At 33.8% G+C, this 15,799-nt stretch overlaps 2 protein-coding genes across 2 annotated transcripts; both read right to left on the bottom strand.

The window, feature by feature from the left end:
- Positions 1-580: 580 nt before the first annotated feature.
- On the bottom strand, positions 581-3,182 carry insl5a (insulin-like 5a). Its single transcript, XM_051111738.1, has 2 exons — positions 1,779-3,182; positions 581-1,005 (listed from the first exon to the last, which is right to left on the bottom strand). The coding sequence occupies exons 1-2, from the start codon at positions 1,963-1,965 to the stop codon at positions 872-874; spliced, it is 321 nt and encodes a 106-aa protein (XP_050967695.1). The 5' UTR covers positions 1,966-3,182; the 3' UTR covers positions 581-871.
- A 1,067-nt stretch (positions 3,183-4,249) lies between these two features.
- dnai4 (dynein axonemal intermediate chain 4) lies at positions 4,250-15,782 on the bottom strand. The gene is given in 18 exon segments (XM_051111709.1): positions 4,250-5,249; positions 5,349-5,502; positions 7,503-7,729; positions 7,816-7,914; positions 8,023-8,126; positions 9,793-9,950; positions 10,530-10,681; positions 11,051-11,137; positions 11,217-11,371; positions 11,460-11,642; positions 12,854-13,036; positions 13,120-13,259; positions 13,436-13,592; positions 13,692-13,801; positions 13,909-13,964; positions 13,966-14,091; positions 14,201-14,360; positions 15,646-15,782. Coding segments are annotated over 18 exon segments (2,379 nt in total). The 5' UTR covers positions 15,696-15,782; the 3' UTR covers positions 4,250-5,171.
- Between the last annotated feature and the right edge of the window lie 17 nt (positions 15,783-15,799).

The following is a 15,799-nucleotide window of genomic DNA, read 5'->3' as shown; positions in this document are numbered from 1 at the left end:
TCAGTCGTAAAGAAAATGTTTTTTGAGGAAAACATTTCAGCATTTTCCTCCATATAATGAACTGCTATGGTGCCCCGATTTTGAACTTCCAAAAAGCAGTTTAAATGCGGCCTCAAACGATCCCAAATGCGGTTGTAAACGATCCCAACTGAGGAAGAAGGGTCTTGTCTAGCGAAACGATCGGTTATTTTCATTTTAAAAATACAATTGAAATACTTTTTAATCTTAAACGCTCCTCTTGCCTTTCTCTCCATGAACTCTGTGTATTCTGACTCAAGACAGTTAGGGTATGTCAAAAAACTCCAATCGTATTTTCTCCCTCAACTTCAAAAATTGTTTCAAAATCATCCTACATTTGTAACCGAGCTGTACGATTTCAAAACGGAAGTGCGTCACGAGGCTCAGTGCAAGTAGTCCATTCAAAACGCAGTAGGCTTGTCAGGAATAAGGTGGATAGAATGTTTCAATATAATTAGATATCATTATTCAGTTTGGTTCAAATAGACACTGTTCAGCGTTTACGTTTATGGGGGGAAAATAAACACCTTTAATGCATATGCAATAAAAGTTTATTGACAAAGTTTGCAAAATACAATTTACAATGCCTGATTACTGCCGTGCACCTCATTATGCAGTTTCACTGCTGTTGGTGACTTGCTATTAAACCTCTTTTCATGGTGCATCTTAGGGTACAAGTGTAGCAAAATGATCTAATCCGAAATTAGACATGCTTTTCATGTTAATTAGCATCATCTAGTGGCAAATTAAGATGTTGAATGTGTTACAACTGACTGTACACTCAGAGTACACTTATAGAGAAGTGTGGAAGAGAATGTGGAAGAAGACGAAAAGAAAAACACACATTCAGTTCTCAGCAGAGCAACGTGAGGTCACTTTTCTTGCAGCCAAACTGGCAACAAACATTATTCAGGTCTCGTCTGGTCAGGTCAGATCCTAGACTCTCGCTAAGATCCTCAGCACTGCTTAGATCTCCATTAAAAAACCCTGTGCAAACACAAACACAAAATAGAAAATTGACTTAACTTTACTTGTAATAAAATTGAAAAGTATATAACGCATGTAATCAGGTCTGCAGTGAGGTGTTAGCAGGAGAGCATGTTTGCTGCACTGTGAAAATGACAGAGGAGTTTTTCTGCTTTAACTCAACTTGTGTCGGTCTAATGGGAATGTAATATCACCAGACGTTGTTTGTCTGTTGACTGGAGGAGACTTGATCTCACTGATACAATTAAAGCAGTGCTCTGTTAAATATCATCAGACGTGAAGGGTAAAAAAAAAAAGAGGAAGAGATGCTCAGATAATCACACAATCGTAGGTGCAAAAACTTTTGTTTCATAGCAGCTTATAGAGCAGTTTTTAGTGAAAAAATATAAATGTCAAACAGCAAAAATGAATATAGAAAAAATAGTCAAGCGTGTACAAATATGCACATAAAAAAGTGTAATATATTTATTTATATATTATTAAATATTTTTAAATACCTTCCACCTTTCTTATATAATCCTACTTGCAGATTATTTTAAACTACTGAAAAATTAATTAACAGAACTTCCAGAGGACGACAGGGCTGTTGACAAAATAAATATTATATCTTTAAAAAGATATACTCACGTCCTTTGTACATTTTAAAAGGGGAAAAAAGGTTTATTTCATATATAAACTAGACTGCTTTGAAGCCTAACACTGTCACTAGCTTGAAATACACATTATGTTTTCATATTGACCATGACCATGAATCTCTGTTATAGCGAACTCACCTTCCATATCCTGCGGACTGATGAACCTCCTCCACCTGGAGCCTCCACACGTGTAGACGACGGCACGGATGAACTCTCGCCCGCACAGCTTGACCGTCCTCACGTCAGCCTGCACGTCTGACACGGTACACACAGCCCACAGCAGCAGAACGGGCAGCAGCAGAGCAGGAGAATGAAAACTTCTCATAGTGGCTTGATTGAGCGCGGCTCTTCCTGTTCTGCCCTTACGTTTGTTTAAGGTCCTGTCTATCTCTGCCAACCTCTATCAGGTCTGGCGAACGTCTGATTAGCTCGTGAGACGTGACCCCAATTTATGGTGGGATGTTGGACGGCTCACGCCGGAGCGTTCCATCCTGTTCAGACCCCACCCTACACTTACTTGATCCCCTCAAGTCAAACAACTTTGATCGGAAAACAAGGGCCAGCAGGTATTTAGGTGCTTTACTGCCCCAATCTGGAATGAAATTACATCCTTAGGGACAAGCTGTTGTCTCTTAACATCTCTAGTTTAATGGTCTCATTGCAGTGATATTCTCCTTAATGAATGGATAATCTAGTCACATAAAGACCAACACTGCTCCCCGAGCAAAACAGATGTCCACTATCTGCTGATGTGACCATCAAATTCTGCTCCCTTAAACCTAGTTGGTCTATGAGAAAAAGTAGTGCAAATGAGCAATATGGCTATAATCCCAGCCATTATGGTTTTATGGCTGGAGACGATTAACAGTGTGATCTCGACTGACAAAATAACATAAAAATCTGCGGTCAATACAAGGAAACATAACAAAGGAAAAATATTAAGAAAAAAGTTTTTCATTAAAAGCTATGTAATTGTTATCAAACTGTTTTGTATTATATTTGCTTCATGACAATGGAAAATATGTAAAGAAAGAAAGAATAATAGTTTGTTTCCTGGATTCAGTTATAATTTCATTACCAGACATTTGGTACATTATATAATAATATATGAGATTTTGTGTTGAAGGACATCCATGGTACATTAAACTATCATAAGCTTAACACGTAAAAGTTGACATTTGTAAATATTGCTTTCATTATTATATTATATTATATTATATTATTTAGAAAACATAGTAAATGCCAATTTTTTTCAGGTTTTTAACTTTCATTTTATGCTATATAGCATTAAAAATCACCACAAGAGGCAGTGAAGCAAATAATATATAATATAATATAATATAATATACCTGCAAGTGAGAGTTGATATTTAGAGACGTTGTTTCGATTATTATATTATCCTCCAAACCACTAGGATTACAGAAATGCTGGAGCTTATCTCGGCATCTCAGGTTAAAGGGAGTTGTATTATATTATTATATGGGCTGGACATTATATTATGTTAGGTTATATTATATTATATTATATTATATTATAAATCTCTTAATTAAATGTTAATTTAATTCAGAACGCATACTGAGTATAACAAAATGTATAATATAAACAAATATCAATTTACATTATATTATATTATATTATATTATATTCCAAATATTTCTTAATTAAATTTTAATTTAATTCAGAAAGCATACTGATTATAGGAAAGTAAATTAGGTATATTATATTATAAGTAATATAATATAATATAATAATATAATATAAATGTATCAATTTATATGATATATTATATTATATTAGACATTATTATACATTATATTACAAATATCAATTTATATTATATTATATTACAAATGTCTCTTAGTTAAATTGTAATTGAATTGAATTCAGAAAGCATACGTATAAGAAAATATATAATATAAACAAATATCTGTTTATATTATATTATATTCCAAATGTCTCTTAATTACATATTTATTTAATTCAGAAAGCAAACTGTATATATAAAATGTGTATTAAACTATATGATATAAATATCAATTTATATTATATCATGTTGTACATTATATTATATTACAAATGTCTCTTAATTAATTTTTAATTTAATTTAGAAAGCGCACTGAATATAACAAAATATATAATGTAAACAGATATACATTTATATTATATTCCAAATGTCTCTTAATTACATATTTATTTAATTCAGAAAGCAAACTGAATATATAAAATGTGTATTAACAAACTATATAATACAAATACCAATTTATATGATATGATATTATGTTATATTACAAATGTCTCTTAATTAAATTAGTTTTAATTAAATTTAATTCAGAAAGCATACTTATAAAAAAGATATAATATAAACAAATATCAGTTTATATGATATTATATTCCAAATGTCTCTTAATTACATATTTAATTTAGAAAGCATGCTGATAATAAGAAAATATATAATATAAACAAATATCAATTTATATTATTATATTATATTATATTCAAAATGTCTCTCAATTACATTTTTATTTAATCCAGAAAGCATACTGAATATAGGAAAATATATAATATAAACAAATATCAATTTATCATATATATATATTATATTCCAAATGTCTGTTAATTACATTTTAGTTTAATTTTAAAAAGCCTACCTAATATAATATACCTAATTTACTTGACTGCAAAAGGTAGTGAAGCAAATGTTTATGCACATCAACTTGTCCCACAAAACCCCATTTGGGAAAGTGTTTTAAAATGTATAAATGACCATATGCCATATAGATTTAAAGTCCCATATACATTAGTAAACCAGCAGGATCCATTTCCTGTCATAATGTCACAGCTGTTCTTTTTAAAAGCTCTCTTATATAAGCTGAGTTGCATCTTCAACGCTAAATTGTTTGATTTGTACTAAAAAGCTCAGATGATAGATTTTTCTGAGATGTAAGAGACAAAAACATTTCAGTAATGAGTCATTTCTAAAAGTGTGATGTGGTTCTCTTGTCGTAGATAAGCTGTGATGTGTGGCGGCCAAGTGGTTATAAAACTGTCTGTCCATTACCATAGAACAAACACTTACATTCTACCTGTGATTCCCACGGGAAAAAAACAATACCGTATGACAATATAGTATAGTACTTTACGACAATTATTTGTTCCTTACTAATCAATGCCTGAATGCTGTTTGAAATACAAACCTGCTATCTCCAAAATTCTTTGTTGTCTTTTTTACAATATATATTTAATACTTTTTGTTAAATAGTTTACCAAGCAATGTTGTTATAATGCCCATTATGACCAAAAGCTTTAAAAAATAGATTCACCTAATCAAAATTACCAAAAAATAAGTTTTTACACATTTAGTGTAGGTTTTAAGGCTAAAAAGATTTTGCAGCAGTGTATTTATTCCTACAAAGAAGCACAAAAAACAGGCAATGTGCTGTGATCTTATTGTTATGTAAAAAGGAGTCGCTCAGTCTGCCAGAGAATATAAATTACGATGATGGAGAGGTAAAGACAAACAGCCTGACCCTCCTATGCGCTTCCGTCAGTCTTTCCTAATGTGTGTTGACTGGACAGTGTGGACCAAATTACATCCTCCAACGTCTCCACCTACATAAGAGATATAAATGATTTTGAGATTTGAGTAAATGGGTTACTTTGAGTATGGCACGGACTGAACAACATGGAAATGAACAGATAAGGACTTACCTGTGTGCTGCCTCCAGCTGGGAGGTTCCTCAGCTTGTACACAGTGACGTGTCCCTCACTGTCCCCCACCAGAACGCAGTCCGTCTCAGGGGTGAACAGCAGAGCTGTCGGATTCACTCCTGGACTGGTCACGCTCACAATCGTCGGGTCTAGACTGTTAAAAAAAAATTCATTTCCAAAATTTCCAATTCTCCACATGGAGTTGATTTACAGGGGCATTTTTTACATTTCTGAGGGCAATTTGTATAATGATCTTATTCTAATCAGCATACTATGTTGTCTTTTATGTCAAATACTTTTATTTTATAAATATTTTTAAAGAAAATATTTTAAACTGTTGTCAAAAACAATACACAGTTTACACATGTAAAAAAACAGGAGCTCATAGGGCTACAATATTATGACAAAAATCATTATTGTAGATTATTGCTTTTTAAATTGTAATAATGATTATTAATATCAATATAGAAAACAATATAAAACAGTTTAGTGTCTGCATTTTGGGCACATCACATTCTGGCTATCGTAGGTGCAAAAACTTTTGTTTCATAGCAACTTATAGAGCAGTTTTTAGAGAAAAAATATAAATGTCAAACAACAAAAATGAATATAGAAAAAATAGTCAAGCGTGTACAAATATGCACATATAAAAGTGTAATATATTTATTTATATATTATTAAATATTTTTAAATACCTTCCACCTTTCTTATATAATCCTACTTGCAGATTATTTTAAACTACTGAAAAATGAATTAATAGAACTTCCAGAGGACGACAGGGCTGTTGACAAAATAAATATTATATCTTTAAAAAGATATACTCACGTCCTTTGTATAGAAAAAGGTTTAATACATTTAAAAGGGGAAAAAAGGTTTATTTCATATATAAACTAACTAGACTGCTTTGAAGCCCAACACTGTCACTAGCTATAAAAAGAAAATATTTTAAACTGTTGTCAAAAACAATACACAGTTTACACATGTAAAAAAACAGGAGCTCATAGGGCTACAATATTATGACAAAAATCATTATTGTAGATTATTGCTTTTTAAATTGTAATAATGATTATTAATATCAATATAGAAAACAATATAAAACAGTTTAGTGTCTGCATTTTGGGCACGTCACATTCTGGCTTCACAGACACACGTCGGTCCGTTAGGCGTAAGCTACACAAAAACTCCTATTATAATCACTGAGGTATGAAATTAATCTTTTATTTACATCATATCTGTACTGTATGAGGGAATTTGCATTCGCAATCAACATAGCTCCAGCGTTTTCAACGCTGACTAATCTAAGCACCTCTGATTGGCCAATGCATTCCTAAGTTCATCAGAAATGCGTTTAACTGGTTATAAGGCTCAATGCTGCATAAAACAGCATGTGAAAGCAATCTGGTGCAGTGTGACTAAATCTAAATGTAATTCCGTGAATTCACACTTCTCATTAATTGTCTAATATCATTTTAATCTTGACAGCTGTAATATATTGTTTAACTGTGCAGGGGCATTTCCCTTGAATTTATGGGTCAGATTTGTTCATTTTGGTGGCATTTTTGCCCTTCTTCATTTTTGACCCTGGTGCACTGTAAATTGCTGGACAGAAAGACTGAGCAGCAAAAATTATGTTAATATTGTTATTATTAAAAAAATGCCCCTTTCTCTTGAATTTATGGGTCATATTTGTTCATTTTGGTGGCATTTTTGCCCTTCTTCATATTTGACCCTGGTGCACTGTAAATTGCTGGACAGAAAGACTGAGTAGCAAAAATTATGTTCAAATTGTTATTATTAAAACATTTATTTTTGTCCCTTTCTTTTGAGTTTATGGGTCAGATTTGTTAATTTTGGTGGCATTTTTGCGACAAGCCCTTGTTAATTTCTGACCCTGAGTGCACTGTAAATTGCTGGACAGAAAGACTGAGCACCAAAAATTATGTTAAAATTGTTATTATTAAAATAAAATGCCCCTTTCTCTTGAATTTATGGGGCAGTTTTGTTCATTTTGGTGGCATTTTTGCCACAAGCCCTTGTTAATTTCTGACCCTGGCTGCACTGTAAATTGTTGGACAGAAAGACTAAGCACCAAAAATTCCGTTAGAATTGTTATTCAAAATTATAAATGTTGTTAACAGGAACACAAGATCTTACCTGCTGACTCTCAGGTCCCAGATCTCCACCTTGCCCTCTCGGACAGCTCCAAAGACAGTAGCACAGTGTGGGGACCACATGATATCAAACACAACCTTTTGACCAGAGGTGAAACCCAGCACGGGTTTCGGGAGGTCCTGCCTCCACAGATAAATAGTCCAATCTGAGGAACAACTTAGGAAAACATCTGGACAGAATGGTGACCATGTAACCTTATATACAGGACCCTGGAGAAAGGTGCAGAGTTATACATGAAGGACTTCATTTTGCAACATTAAGGCACTTTAAAAATGAGATAAACATTTTTACGTACTGTGTGGGCTTTGTAAGTTTCCAGGAATTGCTCATTGTATGAATAAGAGCACTTGTGAATATTGCCTTCCTCTGTTCCAGCCAGGTAGACTTTTGAATCCTGCAGAAAAACAGCATGAGGTAAAAACAAGTCTCTTTAGCAGCTTTCTGATACTGTAATTATGTGTACATATGTGTGGTGTACTACTGTTTTCAATGTAGGCCTCACATTAGGATGGAAATCGAAACACAGCCCCGGAGCCAGGGCTAAGATTCTCGGGTTCCACCGCTGCTTGTTTGTTATCACGTTGGGCGACTTTAGTTTCATTAGATCTAATTCAGACAAATTACATATTAGTCAACACATGGCTCAAACATGGAGAAACGAGGCTATTTCAACTAAACATTAAACTTGTCAGTACTGTGTTATAGTCTCTTGTATCTGAACCCAGTCTTAAGTAGCACGGGTATATTTGTATTCATACACTGTTTGCGTCAAAATGATCCAATTTTCTTTTATGCCAAAAATTATTAGGATATTAACTAAAGATCATGTTCCATCAAGATATTTTGTAGATTTCTAATTTCTAATACTTAATGACCCTTATTTTTTATTTGTATTGCTAAGAACTATATTTGGACAACAGCTTTCAGATTATGTATAAATCTCGAAAAAAAATGTGGCTTGTTTTGTGTCACATATATATTTGCACACAGTGCCTGAAATGTACACTTGCCAAGATCCAGATGCAAGTAAAAATCTGTTTTTTTTCTAACCGTGCCTGAAAACACCATATGGTTTAGCACAATTATCAAATCACAAAGACTGTGTTTTAATGATATAAATGTGTAAAGAGATGAGCTGCATGTCTCAGAGTGTTTCTTTATATGTAAGCTGCTCACGATCATAACATTTTCAGGGTTGGTCCATGGTAAATGCTACTCCAGAACAAAAGCTCTATGATTTAACGTCAGAAAGCAAAGAAAAAACAACCATAAATATTATTACTGCAATTGTACTGTTGTTATATAAAATAATAATGATAGAAATTATTGTTTTTGTTGTTGTTATAGAAATATAAAATACTACTATGAAATATTTTACAGCATAGTATTAGTATTATAGTGATAGTTATTTACCAGTTTGTTTAATTTTTATAATTTGTCATCCTGGACCACAAAACAAGTCATAAGGGTCAAAGGGTTTTTATATATTGAAATATCAGCTGAATAAATAAGCTTTCTATTGATGTATGGTTTGTTGTATATTTGGCTGAGATACAACTATTTTAAAAACTGGAATCTGAGGCTTGCAAAATATCAAAATATTGAGAAAATCGCCTTTAAAATTGTCCGAATGAAGTTCTTAGCAATGCATATTACTAATCAAAAATTACGTTTTTATATAGATTTTTATGGTAAGAAATTTACGAAATATCTTCATGGAATATGATCTTTACTTAATATCCTAATGATTTTTGGCATGAAAGAAAAACGTTTGGCTAATATACCAATGCTACTTAAGACTGGTTTTGTGGTCCAGGTTCACATTTGATTAAATATTCTTATTAGTATTATTATTAGTAGTAGTAGTAGTATAGTAATGACAAAAAAAACCAAACAAACAAAAAAAAAAAAACTAAATACAATTATGCAGTTTCATGGTCTGTAAAAATTGCCAAGTCACTGTCCATTGGCATATATGGCAAAATGTTAGTTTTAGGCCCTGTTTGTACAGTATAAAGGTATAGTCACATCTGCATAGTGAACTTTTCAGTCATTTTCTGCAAAACTCCCAATCATGCAGATTCCTATTAAAATGGCTGAATTTTGCCTGCCTTCACCGAGCACAGGTAAACATGACCGCCTGACACAAATTTGACTTAAATATGAAATTCAAAAGTGCTTCTCAAAATGTCTTATTTAGTGTTTTGTGTTAGATTGACAATGGAAAAATAAGGTGATTAAATGATGACTTCTTTTTTTCATTTGAACATACCAACACATTCCAGGCTTTTGTAGTGGATCCATTTGCTGATTCGTCCATCACCTGATACAGAGATGAGCATTTCTCCGTTATCCTCTCCAGCCAGACCTGTGTCATGATCGACCCATCTGAGCTGCCACACCGGACACGTGTGCATGTTGGCGCAGTCACTGTGACAAGATGACAAAGCATTGTCTACACAAACACTGCACTGACTTCAATCCAATCATCTCAAATTCAGATTCAGCAGCATAATGAGCACTAAAAATATAAAGGTAACAACTGTGGCCAATTACATCCTTTTTTTTTTCATTCCATATAGGCACCATATGAATTTCAGTTTATATAGATCAGTGATTCTCAACTGGTTTAGCTTTTTTTTACTCAGGTGGCAACCAAAAACAGTGCCAAAATTGTTTATCATACTAAAATGACTTAAAAACACTTATGGAAATTCATAAACATAATCATGAACTTCAATGCAATATACAAAATTACAAACATAAAGAAGCATGATTTACCAGTCTCATAAATTATTCTTCTAAATATGAGCAATAAATATTTGGTTGTATGTATGGCCTTTGACGTCTGTTTATTTTGCTATTTTAACTACATGCATATAATTTTGAATTTTTTGGGTTGCACCCTGCCAGTAGAAAACCACTGATATAATGAAACATATTTTAACTGTACATTGCAATCTGTAACTTCCTGTAGCTGATCAAAAGAAGTAATGCTTACAGCCCCACCTGCTGTCAGTGATGGGTGTCTGTTCTGCAGTCTGTACATTATAGATGGCAATGTTGCCATCATACATGCCTACTGCCAACTGATTGGCATTACAAGCTGAGAAATCCAGTGCAGTGACTCCGCTCTCACAATGAAAGATTCGATCAGGCCACTGAAACATATGAACAAACCTATTTAAAAAATATTCACAGAAACAAGATAATCTGACATACTGAGGGCATACACGCAAAAAAAAAACAGTGGCTATAAAAAAGGCGTTGGGGCACGTAAGTTCCAAAAATGTATGAATGTCTTTCCATTAGATAATAAAATATTAGTGTTATTTATTATAAAGAAAGATCACAAGCACATTTTCCAATCAAAACATTTTTAAAAGAAGTTTGTGTAGCTTAATTTGTTTGCATTTTTAATATATTATTATGTAATGCAAAGAAAAGCACACATTTTGTATGATTATCTAAGATAAATGTATGATTATCAAAGATAAATCTGCTATTTATCTTTGTTCTGGGCAGTATACCGTGGGGTTCTTCAAAGACCAGCAGCACACAAGTCCAGGTTTCTGATCTTTGAACTCATGCTGTCCATATCCCACCGCAAGAAGATCCTGCAGGGAATAACATGTTGTTCAGTGATTTTAAAAAACAAACAATGTGAATCAAATGTGTTGGTAAAATGGATAGTACAGGGTTTTTCTTGTTCCAGGTCATACTGCTAACATTTCGTCCCACTGTGAGTTCACACTTGAAGGCCCAGAGATGCTCAAGGAATGGGCTCAAGGAGTTTTTAGACTGCTCTGTCCAGCTTTCCTCCTCCATTTGCGTCTGCACATAGTCTGGGTCTGTACATAACAGTATAGACATTTTAGCAAATGTTTCAAAATATTTAAATACAGTGACATATCTAAGATGCTATACAAAAGACATCACCCTCTATTACAGGCAGCTGTCTGTATGCAGCAAGCTTGGGCTGGAAGATATTGGCCAGAACCACTCTTTCCATCACAGCCAGATCCTGCTTGAATTTGTCCGACTGTAAGATCAGCTCGAGGTCTGGCTCTTCCTCCACCGGAAGCACAGTCATCTTTTCAAGATGAGCGCTTGAGCCACTGACTAAATTAAAAGGGTGAAAAGCAATGTATTTTTAAACATTTTCACAATGTACTGTTAATTAACTAAATAACTTCTTGATTTAAAGGGTCCAATATGAAACAAAAGGAAATGTATTATTGGTATATAATATAATAATAATATAACATACTATATATGTATATTATAGTCCACAACTATCTTGCCTCCCCTGAGCCCTTTGAGTTTTAACAGACCACCTAAAGCGTGCTGTGAGTTTGTTGAGGGGTAATGGAGAATGAATAGGGGAAAGGCAATGCCTCCATCTCGATATGATTGGATATGATTGGTTATGTTCGGCTGTGATTGGTTCATGTAAAAAATCCCGCCTCTCGTGTTTGTGCACGTTCCGCGTCTGAATGAACAATATAATGGCATTAATGGAAAGACTAATTTTAAAAAAGTAATTAAACAACTCACATATTTAGATATAATCACTTTGTTATTTCAAAATAAGACTTAAAATGACATGATCTGTGGGAGTTTCTAGTGCATAATCAGCTTTATTTTTTTTATTTTATCAAATGTATATACTTTTTAACCTCAAATGCTCATCTTGTCTAGCTGTGTGTGGACTCTGTATTTCTCTTCAAGAAAGTTAGGGTAGGCTGAAAAACTTCTATCTCATTTTCTCCTCCAACTTCAAAATCATCCTACATCGCTACAGAAGTACCGACACAGTGTTTACAAAATGAACGTGCAAAGAAGATCAACCACCCTTTACAAAAACAGGTAAAACAGTGATGTAGGACAATTTTGAAGTTGGAGAAAATGAGATGGGAGTTTTTCAACCTCTAACTGTCTTGAACCGGAAAGTTCAGACAGAGCTAGACAAGATGAGCATTTGAGGTTAAAAAGTATATAACCTGATTTTTTTGATAGTGTTCTTTTTTTCTTTTTTATTTAACCAAGAAAATGTAACTGGGACATGAAATTACATTTAATTTATTTAAAAAGGACTTAAGCTTTCATAAGCTGTCATGATTGAACCTGATTGAACCTGTCAGTGTTTATGTCTTTTTAATTTGTTTAGCCTCTACTAAATTACAGATTAATTTGTACCATATTACCACACAGTATGACTGAATGCATAAGCTATTTATTTTCCAATCCTAACTGTGCATGATTATATGGTCATATGTCCACCAGTTGGGAACCATTACTCTAAATTAACATTTATTTTTCAAAATAATTACCTGTACTGGTGGTGCTAAACACAGACATGCTTTGGTCAGGAACACTAGGGTTGAGGAGGTGACTCACTGAGGAGGAGTCTGGGACAGTAGCCTTATTTTCTTCAGCAGACACCACAGTGTTTTCACTGACATCACTTTTATTGCAGAATGAATCATACATGTCCCAAGTGGTGGACATGACAGCTGGGTAGAGACATTGAAAATTAAATTTAAATAACAGTGAAGTGCAGATTATACAGGAAATATACTTTGTATGGACATTTTACCTTTGTCTACCATTGTAATGCTATCACTTTGGACCTCCTTTGTCTTTGGTGCATCATTGAATGTTTGCATTGAGCGCTCCACATACTTATCATTGCCTTGTCTGTTTTTACACAATTCTGTGTAAGCGTTGTTTCTTGCCCTTTAAAACGCAAGGACAAAAACCAGCCAGATTATTACCATGGAAAAAATGACTGAGTGTGGCTAGCTAGTCAAAATAAATACTTATAAACTGAACGTCCAACAAGTCAAATGTCATCTTAGTTAATAAAATTAACTAAATCTTATTACTAGGAAAAATTATAATACATGACTCACTTGACTGCTTCAGCGTCCTCTGAATCTACTGACACGGACACTGCAGGAATGTCCAGCAGCCAGATGGTCTCTGTCTCAGTCAAATAACAATCCACCACCTTGTCCATTATGTCCTCCCTGACCTGCTCCTTCACCTCCTCCCTACGAGCCTGAACATCTGTATAGAGCAAACACACCAAAATGTAGTGTATATCTGTATTAGAATGTGGAACATTAAATCATCAGATAATGACTGAGGAAACTTGGAAATAAAAACCTGAAAGACTGCTGGACAAGTCTGGTTTCACTATCAAATCTTTAGTTTCATCAGTCACTGATTCTGCCGTTTGGCTTGTTCTGGATGCTGAAGTGCTTCCGAAAAAAGACCTGACATGACAGCAGAGATCACTTGTTTGTTACTATAGCAACAAAAGTGGGATAATTCACTCATAGTGCTGCTAAGAAGTAATATTTTGACATTTCCCCTCAATTACCTTGTAAACGGTCCAGTGAAGCTTGCGTTGGTGGTCTGGAAGGCTATTGAGGGAAAGTTCTGTCATGGTAGCCCATGACGTTTCATGTGCAGGGAATATTTTTCCCTGTTTAGCTTGTACAACCCCAGGATCTGGATTATATAATGGGTGAGGAGTGACGTCCTGTCCATGTTCATCAAACACCTGGAAAAATAAGTAAGATATTCTTGGAAATCCTTTTTATATATATAAAAAAAAAAAAAAATCAGAGGAGACAGTACCGCATCCACATTCATAATAAAACACCCATTACCTGTACAGTGTGTTTTGGTGTTTGAGCCAAGCTCTTGTCCAGAACTTTACTGTCACTTCCTGAGCTGAAGCTCTTTCCACTAAATGAAGGGTTGATGGTCTTTGTGATGCTTTGATTCACACGAAATACCCCAGATGATACATTCAGTGTTTTGGATGACCTTTAGGAAAAAAGTTTCTTTAGTCAATAATGCGGCGACGTAAACAAACAGATTCAAGCCAACATAATAAATCATAAAGTAGTATAGATGCCTTTTTTTAAAATTTTTAGGAATGGCATGTCAAACCTTAGGATACTACTTTAAAATCCATATACAGTTGATGTCAAAAGTTTACATACACCATGCAGAATCTGCAAATTGTTAATTATTTTATCAACATAAGAGGGATCACACAAAATACATGTTATTTTTTATTTAGTACTGACCTGAATAAGATATTTCACAAAAGACGTTTACATATAGTCCACAAGAAAAAACAAGAGCTGAATTTATAAAATGACCCCGTTCAAAAGTTTACACTTTACATAAACTATGTTGTTACAGTACCTGAATGATCCACAGCTGTTTTTTTTTTTTTGTTTGTTTAGTGATAGTTGTTCATGGGTCGCTTGTTGTCCTGAACAGTTAAACTGCCTTCTGTTTTTCAGAAAAATCCTTCAGGTCCTACACATTCTTTGTTTTTCAACATTTTTGTGTATTTGAACCTTTTTTCAATAATGACTGTATGATTTTGAGATCCATCTTTTCACACTGAGGACACTTGAGGGACTCTATTACAGAAGGTTCAAATGCTCACTGATGTTTCAGAAATACCCACAATGCATTAAGAGCTGGGGATGAAAATTTTTTGAACTTATTTTATCTTCTGGGAAAGATGTAAGTATCTTCTGTAGCTTCTGAAGGGCATTACTAAATGAAAAACTAAGATATTTAGGCAAAATAAGAAAAATGTACACATGTACACACCTTCTGTAATAGCTGCATATGAGTCCCTCAGTTTTCCTCAGTGTGAAAAGATGAATCTCAAAATCATAAAGTCGTTGGAAAGGGTTCAAACACACAAAAATGCTGAAAAACCAAAGAATTTGTGAGACCTAAAGGATTTTTATGAAGAACCAGTGGACAGTTTAACTGTTCAAGACAAACATGGGACTCATGAACAACTATCACTAAACAAAAAACATAGCTGTGGATCATTCAGGTAACAACACAGTATTAAGAATCAACCGTATGTAAACTTTTGAACGAGGTCATATTTATAAATTCAACTTATTTTCTCTTGAGTACTGAATAAAGTACTGACTAAAAAATAACATGCATTTGTATGATCCCTCTTATTTTGGTAAAATAATTAACATTTTGCAGATTCTGCAAGGTGTATAAACCTCAACTGTACATAAATTAGCGAATGCACTAGTGACTGGGACGCATAAAATGAACTTACCTGGCGACTTTCAGAGCGGGTCTCTTCTGTTTGACTGTTGTGTGAGACATGTTTTACACTTTTAAAAGCGAAAAATGAAACACAAACTGTTAGCTTGCGGTTAGTTTAAGTTATACGCAGGACAACAAACCGGTGCTGAGGCTTCTTGTTTGAA

This window comes from Labeo rohita, chromosome 6 (genome assembly GCF_022985175.1).
Source record: "Labeo rohita strain BAU-BD-2019 chromosome 6, IGBB_LRoh.1.0, whole genome shotgun sequence".
Taxonomy (NCBI): domain Eukaryota; kingdom Metazoa; phylum Chordata; class Actinopteri; order Cypriniformes; family Cyprinidae; genus Labeo; species Labeo rohita.
This window is presented reverse-complemented; position numbering and strand designations above follow the sequence as displayed.